This window comes from Podarcis muralis, chromosome 7 (assembly GCF_964188315.1).
Source record: "Podarcis muralis chromosome 7, rPodMur119.hap1.1, whole genome shotgun sequence".
NCBI lineage: Eukaryota > Metazoa > Chordata > Lepidosauria > Squamata > Lacertidae > Podarcis > Podarcis muralis.
The window spans coordinates 90,353,959-90,374,902 of record NC_135661.1 but is presented as its reverse complement, the minus strand read 5'-3'; the positions used below and the strand labels follow the sequence as shown (position 1 = coordinate 90,374,902).

General features: G+C 47.1%; 1 protein-coding gene across 5 annotated transcripts in view; it reads left to right on the top strand.

Annotated features, from left to right (window-relative positions):
• The first annotated feature begins 1,438 nt into the window (after window positions 1-1,438).
• Window positions 1,439-20,944, top strand: part of ADAD2 (adenosine deaminase domain containing 2) — a 43,395-nt gene continuing 23,889 nt past the window's right edge. For 2 of the 5 annotated variants that reach the window (XM_028741830.2, XM_028741829.2), the window contains exons 1-10: window positions 1,439-1,617; window positions 5,241-5,419; window positions 8,868-8,969; window positions 10,203-10,247; window positions 12,486-12,611; window positions 15,194-15,344; window positions 16,485-16,649; window positions 17,654-17,868; window positions 19,160-19,394; window positions 20,519-20,651. In XM_028741830.2, coding sequence (XP_028597663.2) covers window positions 1,454-1,617; window positions 5,241-5,419; window positions 8,868-8,969; window positions 10,203-10,247; window positions 12,486-12,611; window positions 15,194-15,344; window positions 16,485-16,649; window positions 17,654-17,868; window positions 19,160-19,394; window positions 20,519-20,651 — 1,515 coding nt within the window. In that variant the 5' untranslated portion in view covers window positions 1,439-1,453. Of the gene's footprint in view, window positions 1,618-3,460; window positions 3,519-3,774; window positions 4,066-5,240; window positions 5,420-8,867; window positions 8,970-10,202; window positions 10,248-12,485; window positions 12,612-15,193; window positions 15,345-16,484; window positions 16,650-17,653; window positions 17,869-19,159; window positions 19,395-20,518; window positions 20,652-20,944 lie in introns of those variants that run through there. The other 3 variants (XM_028741835.2, XM_028741832.2, XM_028741834.2) reach the window with 3 other exon arrangements.

Below are 20,944 nucleotides of genomic sequence, written 5' to 3'. Positions count from 1 at the left end.
AGCAGCGCACGGAAACGCCGTTTACCTTCCCGCCGGAGTGGTACCTATTTATCTACTTGCACTTTGACATGCTTTCGAACTGCTAGGTGGGCAGGAGCAGGGACCGAGCAACGGGAGCTCACCCCATTGCGGGGATTCGAACCGCCGACCTTCTGATCGGCAAGCCCTATGCTCAGTGGTTTAGACCACAGCGCCACCCACGTCCCTAACAATAATTTATGACCCTCAAAAACTGACAATGAACTAAAAACAGATTGAAACTCACATCAACTTTCTAAATAGCTGGGTAAAAGGTAAAGGTAAAGGGACCCCTGACCATTAGGTCCAGTCACGGACGACGCTGGGGTTGCGGCGCTCATCTTGCTTTATTGGCCGAGGGAGCCGGAGTACAGCTTCCAGGTCATGTGGCCAGCAGGACTAAGCCGCTTCTGGCAAACCAGAGCAGCGCACGGAAACGCTGTTTACCTTCCCACCGGAGCGGTACCTATTTATCTACTTGCACTTTGACATGCTTTCGATCTGCTAGGTTGGCAGGAGCAGGGACTGAGTAACGGGAGCTCACCCCATTGTGGGGATTCGAACCGCCAACCTTCTGATCGGCAAGCCCTATGCTCAGTGGTTTAGACCACAGCGCCACCCGCATCCCTGCAGAGAACCAAGGTACCACTGTATTAGACAAGGCAATCTTTCCACCTCAAGCAGTGGAACCATTTGGAGGAACCATTACAGGCCACCAAGTTATCAGTTGTTTTCGTTAATTTTATTTTTATCAAAGCCTCAGCAGTCGCTCCCGCGAGAGCCAGCGGTGGACACCAACCTGGATGGCTTTAAGAGAAAATTAGACAAATTCATGGGCGAGAGAGCCAGCCAGACTCTCACTCCGCCTAAACTCCTTTGCAGGGTTGTGAGCATAAAGTGAGGGTAAAATGCAGAGGGTGGGGGGAAGAACCATGTTAACCCTACTTGAAGGAAAAGTATGATATAAATGAAATAAATCTTCCACTATACCAGTTTCTGCAAACACAGAGCAAGCTTTGAGATCACCTTTTGCACCTCCTGGTGGGATTTCCACTTTTCTCAGTCAAATAAACATTCCCCCCCTAATGAAAGCAAAAACTGACCACACTGGGAGCTGCCACGTTGGAACTTGAAAGTCATATATATATATATATATATATATAAAATGTATTTTTAATCTTTGTTGGAAGCCGCCCAGAGTGGCTGGGGAGACCCAGCCAGATGGGCGGGGTACTTATTATTATTATTATTCACAGAAGTATTAATTTATTTAAGCAAGCAGACACTTTCTTTCAATTCTTTAAAAATCTCTGTTTAATGCAAGCGCTCTCAAGGCAGCAACTGCAAAGTTTTGCAAACCTGAATGTTACATGATAGTGTTGCATTAATAGGTCCCCGGCCGCCACCCCTTTAAACTCCGGTTTGCCGTGATCACATGCTTAGGATACGCCACCTAAAGGCGCAACTTGCGAGGAGCAAAGTGGAGCCATTTCCTCTTTGCAGCGGTTTAAAGTCCCGCGTTTACGTTTCAAAACCGTTTCACTGCATTTTGCAGAGACCGTCTGTGAGCCCGGGCAAGGCATCGACCTCTTTTAGCAGGTAAAACAACCTCACGCACAACAAGGATTATGTGGCGAGCAATTGCTTCTGAATCCGTTTGCACGGGATCCATATGCAAAGCGTCCTCTGGAGCAACTGGGGCGTGCAAAATTTTGCACGTGCAAAATAAAATCAATAAATAAACACAAGGCACCTGGCTTGACCTGAGAAACCAAGTAGATCCCCCCCCCCCGGGGGTGAGGATGGCGAGTTTCCCTTCCAAATCTGCAGCGCAAATCTTAATCCTGCTTTTTACTCCCTCCAAATTATTAAAAGACACATATACTCGGGCTGCGATCCTTAAAGGCGTTGCAATGGATCCCCAAGCGGGGTGGGAGGAGCCTGTGAGATCTCCCTCCTTTTCTTTTACCACTGTATTAATTAACATAATTTTTTAACACTGGCCATGTGATAATTTCAGCTTATAAATTTTATTGTTCAGTGTCTTAATTTGTATATTAAGGTACTTTTATAGCTCTGTTTAGAGTAGGTAACGTCTTGATAACATACATGTTTTTTGTATTAATCCAGTATATTTTCTTTTAATTTTTGAATGATTCTGTGTGCGTTGCGACAGCCTTTGGCTGCGTGCAATAAAACTGACTTTTCTTTTACCGGATTGGTCGCCGTTGCAGATTTCTTCCTCGCCCCCCCCCCCCCCAAATTAGCTTCAAAGTGGATCCTCACTCAAACACGTGGAGAAGCAGCTGGGTTTTAATTCATTTGCAACTTGGTGGGGGGGGGATTAGAAGCGGGGTTCCTAGATGGTGGGAGAGCAATAAAAAAAGAAACAAACCACTCAAATAAATATTTAAATAAATATATAAAATAAATAAACCTTCCCTTGCAACGTGGGGCGCAAGGTCCCACCCCCACGAATTACCCCCCTGGTATCAAACCCTCTTGCCCCCCCACCGCCTCTTCTCCCTGTTGCATCCATTTTGCACCCTCGCCCATTTAGCTTTCTAGCTAGCTGTGTTTGCAGGCAGGTTCCCCCCCCCCAATAACACCCCCCAAATGCACCCCTCCTTTGCACCCCAAAAGGGGTGCATTGAACCTGCTCCACCCCCCCTCTTAATTCGCAGCAGGCGCCTTTGCACCCTCCCACTTTGCACCAAAGCAGCTCTTTTGCGATGCATTCAGCGCCCCCCCTCCATGCACCCCATTTTTCTGCAACCCCCCCCAACTGCTGGAGTTAATGCTTTCCTTCCTTGCACATTTTTCATAGGATACCCCCCTCCACTTCACCCCCCCCCCCCAAGCTAGCTATGGGACACTGCAAAGCCCCATCTCCTCCTCAGCGCCTCCCCAATTAATCCGAATTAACGGGGGGAGGCAAGAAAGGGGCTTGTGTGGAAACACCTGGGGGGGGGGCTGTGGAGGCTGCATTTTAAATGGCATTTTAACCTGTATTTTAAATTGGTTCTCCCCCCCCCCCCATTATGTTTTTACTGTGATTTTATTGGTGTTGGGGCGGTGTATAAATAAAATTTATTATTATTATGGGATAGGCGGGATGGGTCTCCTTCACATTTCAGGGGGGGGGAGATTTGGGTGGGACGTTTAATCTTTTGGGAGAGAGATTTTTGATTTATTTGGGGGGTTATTGGGGCAAAGAGGGGCTTCTGTGTCGGGTTAAATTATTGGGGAGGGTTTTGGGGGGAGGTTTTGGAGGGGATATCTCCTGTGAGGGGGCAGTGAGAAGGAATTTGGGGGTTTTTTTCTGGGGGGGGAAAAAAGAAATACTAAAAGTGAGCCCCCCTTCTCCATGAAATCCTCCTCACTGGGGCCAATTTGGGGCCATTTTTCTAGAGGGGATCCCCTCTAGGGTTTTTTTGGGGGGAGGCCATGTTTTTTTGGGGGGGGTCCTCAAAAAACCCGAAGTTGAGGGGCGACTTGGGGTGAGCGGAGGCCATTTTGCGAGCGGAAAAGCTCTGGGAGGGGGGAATAGCGGTCATTGCCCCGTTTGGTTTATTCTCTTTTAACACAATTTAAGCCTCTCTTAAGCGGCTTTCCATCTATTAAGACGCCCCCATCTATAAGACTCCAATTTAAGAAAATGACTCCAATTTATTTTTGGGGACTCCAATTTAAGAAAATGGCGGGGGGGGGGGAAGATTGTGTAAGATGCGCCACAGTTTTGAAGATTATTTTAGAGTGAAAAAACCTAGTCTTAAACACGGGAAAAGAACGGTGATTTGTGGATGAACCGTTTGATCGGTTGGCCGGGCAACAGATTTTGAATTTGAATACCTGGGCCACAGTTTTGGGTTTAGCGCCTCAGGCGCCATCTTGGAAGAGGCCTTTTCTCCCTGTTTGGGACCAAAGTGGGGAAGAAGAAGAAGGCCTCTCCTGAGGGACAAGGCGGGTGTGCTATCGTCCCCTGAAAATGAAGCTTTTTTAAGAAAAAAAAGCACCCAAAAGATTGATCTATAGTGCTTTTCACATGTACCAGTTTAGACAGATTTAATCATTTTGTTCACGACGACTTAATTGCAGAACAGAAAACAAAACAGAACCCCGTCAAAATGGTTCACGGCCGGTCAAATAACGGTCATGTTTCTTTAATCTGGTAGTCTCTAAAAAAAACCAATCCATTTCCATTTAAATAAATAATAATTTTTTATTTATACCCTGCCCTTCCCGGTTCAGAAAACCGGGCTTAGGGTGGCTAACAACAAATTGTAAACAATTGATGCAACAACAACAAAAAAAGGGATAAAATACAGCATAAAATGTGAATAGTGATAAATTCAGAATTCAAAAATCAATTTAGGGAGGGGAAATCCAGACCCTTAAAAATCTCCCCATCAAGTTCCGCATAACCATTGATGAGGGATGGCAGACTGTCATCCGCCACAAAAAACATGGCCTTTTCTGTGGTGGCCCCTGGCCTTGAGGAATCCCTTCCCAAGGGAAGCCTGCCAGAGCCATACCTTTCTCCCTTGGCCAAGGGCCAGTTCAAGCCTTCCTATTTTACCAAGACTTGCTGGAAAGGCTTTTCTTCTGGTTTGTCTTTTCATAAATCTCTGCTGATGCTACTGCATTTCATTGCTGCCGTTTTAACACCAGCAATTATCTTAGGGTTTTTAAAAATCATTTTTATTGATTTTCCAATTAAAAACATCCAATTAAATATCCAATCATAATACTCCAATTAGGAAAGAAAAAAAAAACTGAAATAAAAAAGATCAAATTATAGTCCAAATTGTATTTATTAATTTCTTGGGGCTCCCACGGTCTGGATCTCTGGAGCATATCTCCACATCTTAGTCCTGCTTCTCTTCACAATTATCTTGTTTTCATACCCAAGCTTCGTCTTAGACCTTCACAGGTTTTGGAAGGGCATCCAGAAAGACCCCCCCCCAGCTTAAAGCGATATATAGTAGTTTCCTCAACGCAGTTCACAGAAAATACACAAATATAATAATAGCACAATAGCATCTCGAGGCAGATGGTTGCCAACAATGCAGGAACCTTGGTACATAGCAAAACGTATATTACCCTTGCAACACAACATTGATGCAAAACTTAGACATTCAAGCAAAAAGGTGTAATTGTAAACACCCCTTCTCCTTGCTAGCAGAGAGTTTTAAATTTTTATCTGTTTCCCTTCTTCCCAGAAAAATGTCGGACAAAGAAGAGGCGGCAGGAGAGGGTTGCCAGAAAATAAATGCCGCAGCATCTCTGCAGAAAGATCGGATCCAGTCTCCGTGGAGGGAAGGACATCTTCAAACCGTTGAGGAGCCTCTTCCTTCTCCAGAGCTCTCTGGATCCGCTAGCGGTGCCACACAAGGAAAGGGTAGATGCGGAAGAGGGTGGACTGGGCCTGAAAGGAGAATTAATAACGCTGTGGTTGCAACATTGCTGTGGTAAAGGACCCCGGACGGTATGGGGTTGTGGCGCTCAACTCGCTTTCAGGCCGAGGGAGCCGGCGTTTGTCCACAGACAGCTTTCCAGGTCATGTGGCCAGCAGGACTAATAATAATAATAATAATAATAATAATAATAATAATTTATTATTTATACCCCGCCCATCCGGTTGGGTTTCCACAGCCACTCTGGGTGGCTTCCAACAGAAGACTAAAATACAATAACGTATTAAACATTAAAAGCTTCCCTAAACAGGACTGCCTTCAGATGTCTCTTAAAACATAAGATAGCTGCTTACTTTCTTGACATCTCATGGGAGGGAGTTCCACAGGGCGGGCGCCACCACCGAGAAGGCCCTCTGCCTGGTTCCCTGTAACCTCACTTCTCGCAATGAGGGAACCTCGGCACTGGACCTCAGTGTCCAGCAGAATGATGGGGGTGAAGACGCTCCTTCAGGTCTACTGGACTGAGGCCGTTGAGGGCTTTAAAGGTCAGCACCAGCACTTTGAATTGTGTACTGGGAGCCAATGTAGGTCTTTCAAGACCGGTGTTATATCGTCTCGGCGGCTGCTCCCAGTCACCAGTCTAGCTGCCACATTCTTGATTAGTTGTAGTTTCCAGGTCACCTTCAAAGGTAGCCCCACGTAGAGCGCATGGCAGTAGTCCAAGTGAGAGATAACCAGAGCATGCACCACTCTGGTGAGACAGTCTGTGGGCAGGGAGGGGCTCATCCTGCGCACCAGATGGAGCTGATAAACAGCTGCCCTGGACACAGAATGGACCTGCGCCTCCATGGACAGCTGTGAGTCCAGAATGACTCCCAGGCTGCTCACCTGGTCCTTCAGGGGCACAGTTGCCCCATTCAGGACCAGGGAGTGCTCCACACCCGCCCGCCTGCTGTCTCTCAAGAACAGTACTTCTGTCTTGTCAGGATTCAACCTTAATCTGTTAGCCGCCATCTATCATCAACCGCCTCCAGGTACTCACATAGGACCTTCACCGCCTTCACTGGTTCTGATTTGAAAGAGACTAAACCGCTACTGGCGCACGGAGGACTGTGACGAGTGCCAGAGTGCCCGGAAACGCCGTTTACCTTCCCACCACAGTGGTACCTATTTATCTACTTGCACTGGCGTGCTTTCGAACTGCTAGGTTGGCAGGAGCTGGGACAGAGCAATGGGAGCTCACCCCGTCGTGGGGATTCGAACCGCCGACCTTCTGATCAGCAAGCTCAAGAGGCTCAGTGGTTTAGACCACAGCACCACCCGTGTCCGCTCTGGCATTCGTCACAGCCCTCCATGCGCCAGTAGCGGTTTAGTCCTGCTGGCCACATGACCCAGAAAGCTGTCTGTGGACAAACGCCCGCTCCCTTGGCCTGAAATCGAGATGAGTCGCAACCCCAGAGTCGCCTTTGGCTGGACTTACCTTTTTACCATTGCTGTGGTGGTGGGTGGCAGAATATTGTTAGTTTAATCCAGCAGCACTAAGAGGGCAAGGGAATCTGCCAGGTTAAACCTGACGAATGTTGTAGCATTCATGTCCTGCTTGTGGCTTCGTTAGGGACATCTGGTTGGCCACCATGGAAACAGGATTCTGGACTAGATGGGTCTTTGGTCTCATCCAGCTTCAGGGCTCTGATGCTCTTCACACTAGCAATTTGACCTCTTTGGCGGTGCCTTTTCCTGCAAAATCCAGGGATCCAAAGGCTTAAATTATTCTAGCAACCACTTCATTGCCCTATTATTTTATTTATTTATATTAAATTTTAGGGACGTGGGTGGCGCTGTGGGTTAAACCACAGAGCCTAGGACTTGCCAATCAGAAGGTCGGTGGTTCGAATCCCCGCGACGTGGTGAGCTCCTATTGCTCAGTCCCTGCTCCTGCCAACCTAGCAGTTCGAAAGCACATCAAAGTGTAAATAGATAAATAGGTACCACTCCGGCGGGAAGGTAAATGGCATTTCCGTGCGCTGCTCTGGTTGCGCCAGAAGTGGCTTAGTCATGCTGGCCACATGACCCGGAAGCTGTATGGCGGCTCCCTTGGCCAATAAAGCGAGATGAGCGCCGCAACCCCAGATTCGTCCGCAACTGGACCTAATGGTCCGGGGTTCTTAACCTTTTATATTAAATTTAGAACCAACTCATCCTCCCAAGCTTAAGCTGTAATGCATATGCTAAAAGTTGCCACAGGATTCTTTTAGTGCTTGAGCCGTGTCAGCTCAAAGGGCGGATTCTTACAGTATATGATGAATAGTGCAGAAAGTGATTCCTAGAAAAGTCTACGTATCTCAAGAGTTTGAAAATAAGTAGTAGTAGACCTGCAGCAGCTACACATTTTCGTTTGTAATCACAATTCTAACCACACGGTCCATTTATTTTGTCAAGCTTTCTGTACGTGAAATGCTTCTTAAGAAATATTTTACAAAGCACTGGAGGTGAATGTCTGATAAAAGGTAACCAGATGTACACACTTCTCGACTCTGCAGTGGGAAAAATGAGAACTTGTTAAATTTAGTAAAGGTTACAAGCACACTCTTCCTTCTTGTACAGGAGGTATGGGTGATGTCACGAAGCAGCCTGGGTCTTGTTAACCATCACCCACCCCAGCTTTTTCTACCTTAAGTAGGTCTTTTTGCCCTGCCTCGTGGTAAGATTTATATCAGTGGTGGATTAATGTAAATAAAACTGCATGATTGCTGCAGGTCTACCCCCTGTTTTCTTTCTCTTCGTGTGTAGACATTGGGAGCTGGAAGGTCAGTATACAGTGGTGCCTCGCAAGACGAAATTAATTCGTTCCGTGAGTTTTTTCGTCTAGCAAATTTTTCGTCTTGCGAAGCACGAAATCCATAGGAATGCATTGAAAATCAATTAATGCGTTCCTATGGTCAAAAAAAGTCCAAACAAAGCCAAATCTGGTACAACAAGAGTTTATTAACTGCTCTTTAAAGTCACACATACTGTAAAGAGCATTTCAAAATTCAAACCCAGAAATTTTTTTAAAAAACAGCAGAGTGGCCCAATGGTCACAGAAAATCATAAAAATGCAGAAAAAAACCACACAAGCTTCCAGATTCTTGCAAACCCCTCCCCAACTGTTCCCCCAGCCACCCACCACACAGAAATTCAAACCCAGAATTTTTTTCGTCTTGAGAAGCAAGCCCATAGGGAAATTCGTCTTGCGAAGCAGCTCGAAAACGGAAAACCCTTTCGTCTAGCGAGTTTTTCGTCTTGCGAGGCATTTGTCTTGCGGGGCACCACTGTATTTTGTGGGTGTTGAGGGTAAGAGGGAGGTTCCTGCTTTCCTTTCTGCCCCTCTCTCCTGTTTTGTTTCTCTGCTTTGCCCCCCTCCTCACTTCCCCACTGATGTTATTTCTGCAGCACACCTTCTGCCCTCGGCTTCTTTTAAGGAGCCGCTCCTGGATGGATGGGATCAACCAATTGATGATGTTTCGGATGCACAACTGGAGAAGCAAAATAAAAGTATGTCTTGTGTGTCACACCCACACCGTATATTGAAAGCAGGCATAGGCAAACTCGGCCCTCCAGATGTTTTGGGACTACAACTCCCACCATCCCTAGCTAACAGGACCAGTGGTCAGGGATGATGGGAACTGTAGTCTTTTTTTTTTTTTTTTTACCATTGTACTGTGGAGAGTGTATTAACTTACGGTCTGTGTGTGTGGTTTGGGAGCTGCACGGCCAGGGAAAAAACAATGCTGTCCAGGGTTGTAAAGACTGCAGAGAGAATAATTGGGTGCACTCTTCCCACCTTGGATCAAATCTATGCTTCCAGGTGCCATAAGGAAGCTGCAGAGATAGTGCAGGATAGTGCACACCCCGGAAATGATCTCTTTCAGCTTCTGCCTTCTGGGTTATAAAGACTAGGACTAGCCGGCTGAGAAACAGTTTCTACCCAATTGTGATTTTGGTTTTAAACGCAGTGGAAGGTAGTCTCTATGGGAGTATATTGCATTTAATCATTGGGTGTCAGAGTTTTTAGGGGGCTGACCAGGTTGGGATAGTTGGGATAGCAGGCTTGTTGGTTTTTGAATGTCTTATGTAGATTTTTCAATTCCGTTGTTCTGTATGGGAGAATGACAATAAAGATGATCTTTATCATAATAAAAATAAATAAATCTGGAGGGCCGAGTTTGCCTACGCCTGATTTAAAACACGTGGCTTTAAAAATCCTGGGAACAGATGGCAGTGTGTTTCTCACAGAGCTACAGTTCCCAGCAAGCAGCGTACTTTGAATGTACAGTTTCTACCTAGTAAACGCTCACTCCCTTTCCATGGATACTCTGAATTCTAGGAGGGTGGAGTGGTCTAAACAGCTTGGAGAGGCACCCTCCCCACCCATTCCCATAAGGGCTAGGAATGAGCTATGGTTTTCTGATGGTGTGTAGCATGGTGCGTTCTCTGTGGTTCTGCGACTACCAGGGGAAGGTGCTCTGCACATGTTCAGAGCTGCTCTTGTCGCCTTGTATGTCCCAACGCACTGAGAGGCGTTTCTGAAGTTGAGTGCTGTCTCTCCAAACTGGTGGAGGCTGAACATTTCCTTTCCAATCCTAAAGTGTGTGGGTGGCTTCACACACAAACGTAGAAAGGAGGTTATCATGGGAATGGCACAATGTATTGTAACAGGCAGATTTAATACAAGGTGGCTGTCTCTCAGTACATCTCTTCATCTCAGTTGCCTTTTGTGTCTTGCAGGCTTGCCTGTTCTCCAAGTTTCTTCTGTAAAACCTCGGCCTCCTGGTAAGAATAACATTCTTCAAGAACATGGCTTTCCTTTAACTTATTAATTCCTTGTCCTATATCCATAACTTTCATGTGTTGTTCATAGCAAATGTTGAATGCATTTATTCCTTTTAATAGTCTTCCTGCTTTTTAAGATGCAAGTGACAAACTGCCTGCGGCATTTTGCCTTACCTGCACTTGGTACAGGGTTCCGCACAAGGGCAACTACAGTGGTACCTCGGGTTACATACGCTTCAGGTTACATACGCTTCAGGTTACATACACTTCAGTTTACATACGCTTCAGGTTACAGACTCTGCTAACCCAGAAATAGTGATTCAGGTTAAGAACTTTGCTTCAGGATGAGAACAGAAATCGTGCAGTGGCGGCGCGGCGGCAGCAGGAGGCCCCATTAGTGGTGCTTCAGGTTAAGAACAGTTTCAGGTTAAGAACGGACCTCCGGAATGAATTAAGTACCACTGTATAGGGCTGGGAAAGACGTCTTCCAGAGATCTTTGAGAGCCCCTGGCAAACAGTGCCAAGGGAAGGAGAACTTTTTTCAGCCTGAGGCTTGCATTCCAACCTTTTGGGGGCCACATCCTGGTGTTGGCCAGGGCCAGAGGCAAAAGCAGGTGGGTCAGTGGATGTGACTCTTGCTTTGTGTAGTAGGTTACATCCCAGCCACTCAAAAACCAGAGGTTTCTACACATACAGTGGTACCTTAGTTCTCAAATGCCTTGGTACTCAAACAACTTGGAACCCAAACGCTGCAAACCCAAAAGTTAGTGTTCTGGTTTGCGGACTTTTTTCGGAAACCGAACGTGCTCCGCTTTGAGTGTGACCCTTCTGATTTGAGTGTCACACTTCTGTTTTGAGTGTTACGCTGATGTCTGTCTGTTTTTGCTATTTATTTTGTGTGGAACTCGGTTCAGCTACTGATTGATTGATTGTGTGACTGCAGTACATAGTTTATTGCTTTCATTTTATGGATCAATGGTCTCGTTAGATAGTAAACTTCATGTTAAATTGTTGTTTTAGGCATTGTTTTTAAAAGTCTGGCATGGATTAATCCATTTAGCATTAATTTCTATGGGAAAGCGCGCCATGGCTTTGGTTTTGGAACGGACTTCCGGAACGGATTAAGTTTGAGAACCAAGGTACCACTGTACAGGACATGCCTGCCTCTCCATCTTAGGCGAGCAAGAGATATTATTGCAATTCAAAGGAAACATTCCAGCCAGGCAAAAGCCCTTTTCTGGAGGTTTGGGGTTTTTTTTGGTCCCTTCCCTCAATCGCTCTTTTCCCACCTTCCACTTCCTGTTGTGGACTTGTGTGCATGCCCCTTGAAAAACAAACAAACCAGGAACTGCGCAAGAGGAAATGTTTCCTGCCTTAGATATCTTGTGACACAGTGGGCAAAATGGAGGCTGGTGGCGGGGGGCAATACTCATTTCCATTTGCTGTTTTTTTTTACAAATCTTTTGTACTGATACCTTGTGCAAGAGTGTTGTTTACCTGACTAAGGCTTGCATAGGAGTAAATATAAAGAGGTCCTCCGCAGTATCTCTGCATTAATTTAAAAAAACCCCAAAGATACTCCTAGACCCATCATCTTCAGAATAGCATCACAAGTGAAGGTGATCATGAGAGTGGCATTGCTGCCTGTGGCATGTATGCGTCCATCGCGCTATTACTGCAGGTTTTTGTAGTGTTTTGAAGACTTTCAAAACCTTTTAGAGCACAAACAGCAGTGACACGAAAGCAAATGCTTCTTTCTTCCCACATTCAACCCTTAAAACCAGGGGTCAGCAAACTTTTTCAGCAGGGGGCCTGTCCACTATCCCTCAGACCTTATGGGGGGCCAGACTATATTTTGAAAAGAAAAAAAAGAATGAATTCCTATGCCCCACAAATAACCCAGAGATGCATTTTAAATAAAAAGACACATTCCACTCATGTAAAAACATGCTGATTCCCAGACCATCCGCGGGCCAGATTTAGAAGGCGATTGGGCCGGATCCAGCCCCTGGGCCTTAGTTTGCCTGCCCATGCTTAAAACAGCTGTCTCTCACCAGCCCTGTGAGGAGGGAACAGTCAGCAAGTGTCCACTCTCTTTTCATGAGGTCTCTGGCATTTGAAAAATGGTACTGGGGCTGAGCCCCACATGACATTAGATCTTGTCACATTTGCAGAATATGCAGAGGTGTCCAAAGAGTTACTCCAAGGAAAACAACCTGCCCCCTTTCTCTCCACCAGAAATCGAAGTTTCCCACACACAACGCTGTGCCGCTATTACCAGTGATATCTGTGAAATGCTTATCGGAGAAGACGTGCGGTACCAAGGCTGCATGAGCAGTGTGGCAGCATTCATACTGGAGAGAGGTGAGCCACTGGCGCCCCGTCATCTTTGGGGTGTTGCTGTTTTTTTGGTGGGGGTGGAATCCTACCTGGACTTTAGGCATGATGGCTATACTGACTCTCGAGGATGAAAGGCAGAATACCGCTGAGTGTCAGCTGCTGAGGAGCAACAACTTCATGGCTTGCTGGATTGCTTTCTGGAGACAACAGGTTGGCCACGATGGGAAATGAGATGCTGGTCTGGAGCAGGAATTCCCAAACTTTTTTGGTTCACTGTTCCTCTGGTTCCATAATGTATCTCCAGTGCCCCTTCCCGCTGCGACAGGAAGGTAAACGGCGTTTCTGTGTGCTCTGGTTTCCGCCACGGTGTTCTGTTGCGCCAGAAGCAGTTTAATAAAAATAATAAAAATAAAAAATTATTTACCGTATTTTTCGCTCTATAAGATGCACCAGACCACAAGACGCACCTAGTTTTTGGAGGAGGAAAACAAGAAAAAAAATATTCTGAATCTCAGAAGCCAGAACAGCAAGGTGGATCACTGCGCAGTGAAAGCAGCGATCCCTCTTGCTGTTCTGGCTTCTGGGATAACTGCGCATCCTGCATTCGCTCCATAAGACGCACACACATTTCCCCTTACTTTTTAGGAGGGAAAATGTGAGTCTTATAGAGCAAAAAATACGGTATATCCCGCCCTCCCCAGCTGAAGCCGAGCTTGATTGGGAGCCACCCAGAGTGGCTGGGGAAACTCAGCCAGGTGGGCGGGGTATAAATAAATAAATTATTATTATTATTATTATTATTATTATTATTATTATTATTATTATTATTATCAGAGCTTAGTCCTGCTGGCCACATGATACAGAAAGCTGTGTCCGGCTCCCTCAGCCTGAAAGCGAGATGAGCACTGCAACCCCATAGTCGCTTTTGACTGGACTTAACCATTCAGGGGTCCTTTACCTTAGGGACACAGGTGGCTCTGTGGTCTAAACCACTGAGCCTCTTGGGTTTGCTGATCAGAAGGTTGGCGGTTTGAATCCCCGTGACGGGGTGAGCTCCCGCTGCTCTGTACCAGCTCCTGCCAACCTAGCAGTTCAAAAGCACACCAGTGCAAGTAGATAAATAGGTACTGCTGCGGCAGGGAGGTAAACGGCGTTTCCATGCGCTCTGGGACTTGTGACAGTGTCCCGTTGCACCAGAAACGGTTTAGTCCTGCTGGCCACATGATCTGGAAAGCTGTCTGTGGACAAACGCCGGCTCCCTTGGCCTGAAAGTGAGATGAGCACCGCACCCCATAGTCGCCTTTGACTGGACATAACCGTCCAAGGGTCCTTTACCTTTACCTTTACCATATTAAAAACATTATTCGGAATAGCAATTTGCAAGACCACTGGGGAATATGATAACACAATAAAATTCAAAACAGTAACAATTAATTGCATATTTATTCAAAATCGAGTTAAAACTATTTAGCTTAATTAGTTAACAAAATGGATGAGCTTGATCCATTGATACCAGCTTTTCAAAGACTGATAATCTTTGATGTGCAATTAGGATAATTTTATAAAATAAAATTGATAGTAAGTGAAATAACGGGACGCGGGTGGCGCTGTGGGTTAAAGCCTCAGCGCCTAGGACTTGCCGATCGAAAGGTCGGCGGTTCGAATCCCCGCGGCGGGGTGCGCTCTCGCTGCTCGGTCCCAGCGCCTGCCAACCTAGCAGTTCGAAAGCACCCCCGGGTGCAAGTAGATAAATAGGGACCGCTTACTGGCGGGAAGGTAAACGGCGTTTCCGTGTGCGGCTCTGGCTCGCTAGAGCAGCTTCGTCACGCTGGCCACGTGACCCGGAAGTGTCTGCGGACAGCGCTGGCTCCCGGCCTATAGAGTGAGATGAGCGCACAACCCTAGAGTCTGTCAAGACTGGCCCGTACGGGCAGGGGTACCTTTACCTTTTACCTAAGTGAAATAACATGGAGAAAGTAAAGTCTAAGCACGTATTTAAGGAATTTAATTCGGGAACGCAAGGGGAAGATAAGCCTTGTAAAATTGAATCACAAATGTATGCTATACACAAAGCAAGTATGAATAATTGTTTATTTTTTATTTCTCATTTTGTCTATAACATCTATTGTACATTTCTGTTATAAAGTTTTCAACCAATAAAGCATATTAAAAAACAACAAAGACTGATAATCATCTGTGCTTTCAATGCCCCCTTTTGCCCCTTGCCTCTTAGTGCCCTCCTGGGTAATCCCACCGGTACAGCACACTTTGGGAGCCACTGGTCTGGATGGATCCTTGCTCTGATCCATCAGAGTTCTTCTTACATTCTTCAGGGGAAGGAAATGCAAAGTAGTTCTAAAGGTGGGAGGGATGGAAACTCCATCTAGTTGGGGTCCTATACCAGCTCCAAGCAAGACGTCGCAGCAGTTTTTGCTTGTTCCCCACTTAGCAGAGCACTCAGCATAACATTTAATTTGGCCCAAATATTTGCTAGGCAAAGGGCTGTTCCTGAATGGTTGTTGCCTCCTTGGAAATTCCCTCCCTGTTTTGATCCAGCCTTTGAAGTCGCAATTAACATTTTGACACTTCCTTTCCTGTCCCTTCAGAGGTTGCCAACAGTCCGAGCTCCTACAAGGAGACCTATGAGCTGGTTGCCCTGGGAACAGGAGATGTCTGCTACGAGGGCTGGATGGAGTTCAAAGGCAGGAGAATCCATGATATGCATGGGCTAGTGGTTGCCCGCAGAGCGCTTCTGAGGTAAGGCACCCCTTCTTCCCAGTGTTGATGTGCAGTGGTGGTTTTATTGGCCAGGTTAAAGAAGAGCAATTTAGGAGGGAAGCAACAGGTTGAAGGCAGGATGTGATTTTACAAGTGAATCAACTGTGCTTGGAAATCACAAGAGGTTCTTATTTTTAATCCCAGATGTTGAGGACTGGTTGGGATAACCTAATGATCAGGGAAACTCACTTGGTATTTGCTCAGAGGTATTCTTCTCTATGGGATGCGGGTGGCGCTGTGGGTTAAACCACAGAGCCTAGGACTTGCCGATCAGAAGGTCGGCGGTTCGAATCCCCGCGATGGACGTCAAAGTGCAAGTAGATAAATAGGTACCGCTCTGGCGGGAAGGTAAACGGCGTTTCCTTGCACTGCTCTGGTTTGCCAGAAGCAGCTCAGTCATGCTGGCCACATGGAAGCTGTACGCCGGCTCCCTCAGCCAATAAAGCGAGATGAGCACTGCAACCCCAGAGTCGGCCACGACTGGACCTAATGGTCAGGGGTCCCTTTACCTTTACCTATTCTTCTCTAACGCTGCCTTGCATGTTCTAGAGATGAACCCTCTTATCACTAGAAAGCCCATGACTGGAGTTGGTGTTTGGAGTTGGCAGCTAGCTATAGGCCCCACACTGGAAAAGGGAGCAGAGGAGTTGGGCAACAAGACTGAGGAGCAATGGGGTTTCTTCAGGCATTGCCCAGTTACTTTGGTCGGTGTCGTGTTTCAAAGATACATGTCTCAGTTACACGGATTGGGGAGAAAATCAATTTTTGTTTGCACTTTAATGAGAAGCTGCTGAATTCACAGTTCACTATCCAGTGTGCAAACTGAAACATAGCTCTCTTTCAAAATCTGGAATTTTATGGTTTTGGTTTTTTTGTTAATCAAAACAAACTCTTTTAACAATCAACTGATATGTGAAACAATGATAACAGAGGGTAAAGTAGGCAAACTACGATCTCTTCCATTGATATACATGGAAGGGGGTGGGAAGAAGAAGAAGAAAAAGGGAAACAGAAGAGAAGGGAGTATCTGGAGATAGGTGACAGGAGGTTGACCTGCGATCTGATTGAAGGCCCAAAGACACAACAGCCTTCACAAGCTACAATATTTGGTATTCCCAGGTACTTATACAAGCAGCTCCTGATGTACTGCTGCCAAGACCCCGGCGCCCTTGAGAAGTGCATCTTCCGCCTGGCAGAGGACGGGGTGCACCTGACTCTGAAACCAAATTACTTTCTGCATCTCTACCTGAGTCGGAGGCCCAAAGGAGCTTCAGAGAACACCCGGTGAGTGTTTGCCTGTGGCTCAGAGCAGGATGCAGAGCAGAAAGGTCTCGGTGTGTGGAAGTGGGAGGTAGCTGGGGAGAGGAGAGAGAGATCATGCAGGTCAGATGGGCTGTTTTGTCTTGGTGGTGGGGATCTCAGTGGCAAGTGGCGGCTGGTCCCTTAGGGCAAATGAGGCACTATCCTGGCAACCTCCACCTGCCCTCAGCCAGCCCCCGCCACACCTGCCTTCTTACTTGTAACCATTCTGGGGACTGGCGCTTCCTTTTAGCTTCCTCCTCTTGTCTTAGCATTGCCCTTGCAGAAGGTGGGAGGGAGGGGGACGGAACTAGAAGGAGCTGGTTCTGCCTGTTGTTCATTATGGCTCCACTTAGCAGTTGGCCTTCTTGCCTCCTGGCCCCAAAGGGCCATTTGGGAGAAAGCTACGAAACACAGGAGAAGGGTTTTGATCCCCACTCAGGCTGCAGGAAGACGATAGATTGTAGGAGAACTGCAAGCGCTTTGAGAGAGGCATTCACAATTTGTAAGGCGCACACTAACTACTTTTGGCCCACTCTTGTGTTTGGTCGGACGGGTTTTTGAAGCAACCTCCCCAAAACCTGTAAAAGCTATTTATCCTCCCTTTCTATGGTTTTTTGACAATTGACAAAATAGCAGCTCAGCAGCCAAGCTTGCATCAGGCGAAGTTTTGTCTATGGTGATCTTTGCATTTCCTCCAATTCAAGAGGCTGCTTTTGGCATTAAGAACAAAAGAATAATACTTTTAATTTATTATATTGTGCCTTATTTCCATCGTAGCTTTCCAGGTAACATGCAGGGTTCCCTGGCGGTCTCTGCATCCAGTTGCTGGCAGGGTGCAGACCTGCTTAGCGTCAGCACAGTGGCATCATTCTGTTTCTTCAGACCACCCCCTGGGATCTTCCAGTCCCAATTCCTGTACCTGAATCCTCCCCATACTTCCCTCTCTGAGTTGATTGAATTTCCCCTTCCCCTCCTGTGGCCTGCAGGATTGTGTCTCCACAGCCGAATCCATCCATTGGGCTCCACATCAGCGTTAAAGGGGTCCTCAGGCCCATCTCGTACTGCCGCCCCAGCGCGCTGTCTGCCTACGTCTACTGTGTCTCCAGCAGCGACAAGCTGACCCGCTGGAGTGCCTTGGGAGTGCAGGGGGCCCTTCTCAGCCACATCATCCACCCGGTGTACATCACCAGCATTGTCCTAGGTGACGTATGTTTTTGTTACTACAGAACTCTCATAAAGAGCCCATGAACTGTATTGGCAGCATCCAAACTGCAGAAATGTTTCCATTCCACGCTTGTACATCCCAGGACACTGGGCTTTCCTTGCCTTGGGGCACTAAATGAACAAAAATCCCCTGACCATTAGGTCCAGTCGCGGATGACTCTGGGGTTGCGGTGCTCATCTCGCTTTACTGGCCAAGGGAGCCGGCGTACAGCTTCTGGGTCATGTGGCCAGCATGACTAAGCACCTTCTAGTGAACCAGAGCAGCGCACGGAAACACCGTTTACCTTCCCGCCAGAGTGGTACCTATTTATCTACTTGCACTTTGATGTGCTTTCAAACTGCTAGGTTGGCAGGAGCTGGGACCGAGCAACAGGAGCTCACCCCGTTGCGGGGATTCGAACCGCCGACCTTCTGATCGGCAAGCCCTAGTGGTTTAGACCACAGTGCCACCCGCGTCCCTATTTTGAGCTTTATCAGCATGCTAATACACAGGGTCCTAAGGAGCCTCTGAGGGGTCCCTCTTGCAGGTGATGCCCTCAAAGCCAACTCTCTGGGGCTTGCAAAAATAAAAAAAATGGGGGGGGGGGACACTCCCTTCAGGGGTACCACCTCTCTCCACATGAACCAACCTGGACCCGGAGATCATCCTCTGAGGCCCTTCTCTCCTCCACAAGAGGTCAAGAGGGTGGCAACACAAGAACAGGGCCTTTTCTGCAGTGCCTCCCATTTGTGGAATCCTCTCCCTGAGGAGATTCATCTGGCGCCTTCATTACACCCTTTTAGATGCCAGTTGAAAATGTTCCTCTTCAGCCAGGCCTTCGGCTGATTGACATCTGAGGCTCTTTTAAATGTGTTGTTGGAGGGGCGGATTATTGGTTTGTTTTCGTTATTTTAATTCTGTATTTTGTGCTTTTATATTGTAACTCTGTGTTGTGAACTGCTCTGAGATCTATGGATGAAGGGTGGCATTCAGATTTAATAAATGAAATAGTCATAGTACTACCCCATGGCACAGTAAGTTCAGTGGCAGGTCGGGGCTCCTTAAATGGCAGCTGAGCTATTTACTGCCTTGCCCCTCTCTCTGACTGCAGCTTAAATCACATCAGTCCTCAGTTGTCCTGGGCAGGGTTGGCAGCCCCTAGAGTCCTCTAGTGGGGTGCAGATGTGGGGCTGGCTGTGCACTAAGCTCCCTTAGACTACATCAGCCTTGGAATTCGCTACCTTCTCCTCGCAAGTAACTTGCTCTCTCTCCTAATTTCACATTTCAGCTGATCCTTACCAAGACCATGACACCCTCCATAAGGTCATCAATGAGCGATTGAACCTGGCAGCCTCGGATAGCTTGCCAAAGCCATTTAACCACAGACAGATATACCTTTTTAAGGGTCCCTGTGCCGCTTCCCTTGACACGCCAGCAGAGTTTCGCTCCTTGAGCTTCAACTGGTGCGGGGGAGACGAGATGCTGGAACTAGTGAATGCAGCTGTTGGGAAGGCAGTACAGGAGTGAGTTTGGGGCACTGGGGGCTTGGGTGGGGGAATGGGGTAGGCCGATGAGTGTGTGTGTGTGAATGTGTGTGTGTTAGTTATCCGTTGTGGTTTTACGGCTAATAAAAGGATCCGAACTCGACAAGCAGAATTTGGTGGCTTCTCTGCTTGTGTAAATGATGCTCTTTATGCAGGCACCCATTGTGCTAATAAGTCATTTGGGTTGTTCAGGAGCAGGGGCAGCCAGTCAAAAGTAAAGACCGACAACGTTTGGGTATCTGGGAATTCACTGCTTTACAGGTGGTTGAAATGAGAAACAGCTGAGGGTTAGTTACCTGAGTGCCTGTTTGATGCCAAGTTTTGCTTCAGGCCTGTGTTTTGGGAGGCAGGCGGCTGAGAAAGAAAAGGTCCTCCAGCTGTTGGGAGTCCAGTGCAGTCTTCCCTACCTCTAAGCTCTAAACATTGGCAATAAAACCATAAAGAAATTCAAATCCAATACTAAAGGCTACTTTGTCACTACTGATAGGCTAAAAATGGCAGCATGTCAACGGAACCCTATACAGTCATACCTCGGGTTAAAGTAGCTTCGGGTTGACAGTTTTCGGGTTGCGCTCTGTGGCGATCTGGAAATAACGGAACGCGTTACTTCCGGGTTCTGCTGCTCGCGCATGTGCAGATGCTCAAAATGATGTCACGCAGATGTGGCAAATCACGACCCGCATACACACAGACGTGGGGTGCGTTCACTTCAGGATGCGAGCAGGGCTCTGGAATGGATCCCGTTAGCATCCAGAGATATCACTGTAGTTTGTTTTTTCTTAAAACGAGGACTTACTCCTCTTCCACATAACCACATCGCATGTAGGAAGAATGTGTGTGTGTGTTTGCATGGGTCATGTTAGAGAGGAAGGCATAGTGGTAATTGCTGAATTCAGATTCTGTTAATTCCACACATTTTCTCGAATTTGGATTCTTGAGTCAGAACCTGGTCATTCTCACTCATGTCCTTTCTTGGTACTGTGGTTGAATTGTGTGCTGGGACACACTGGCTTTTGTTGTTGTTGAGGTCCTGCTTCGTTGTGAGGTGTTGCTGTTGATTCATGTAAAGCCCCTTGTTGATGGATCGCTCTTGCCTCTGCCAGCATGACAAATCCATTTGACCAATACCGCCCAAGTCGGCTCTGCAAGGCTGCCATGCTGAAATCCTTCAGGAAGGTGGCTCAGGAGATGAAGAGAGAAGACTTGATGCTGCTGCCCACATATTATGAAGCCAAGGTGAGTCTTTTCAGTTGTGTGTGATGGGTTTGGGTTCCCTTGTTTTCCTTTCATTGAGGCGGTCTGTTCTTGATGGGGTTACACATCCTCTGAAGAAGCAGGTCTTGAGGGTACTTCTGGGTCCATTGAAGTTGCTTGAGTCTCAGGTCCAAAGTGCTTTTCATCAGCTTCAGCTCGTGGCCCAGCCGTGCACCTATCTAGACAGGGATAGTCTAACTTTTGTTGTCTGTGCTCTGGTAACTAGGTTAGATTGCTGCAGCAAGTTATACATAGGGCTGCCTCTGAAACTTCAG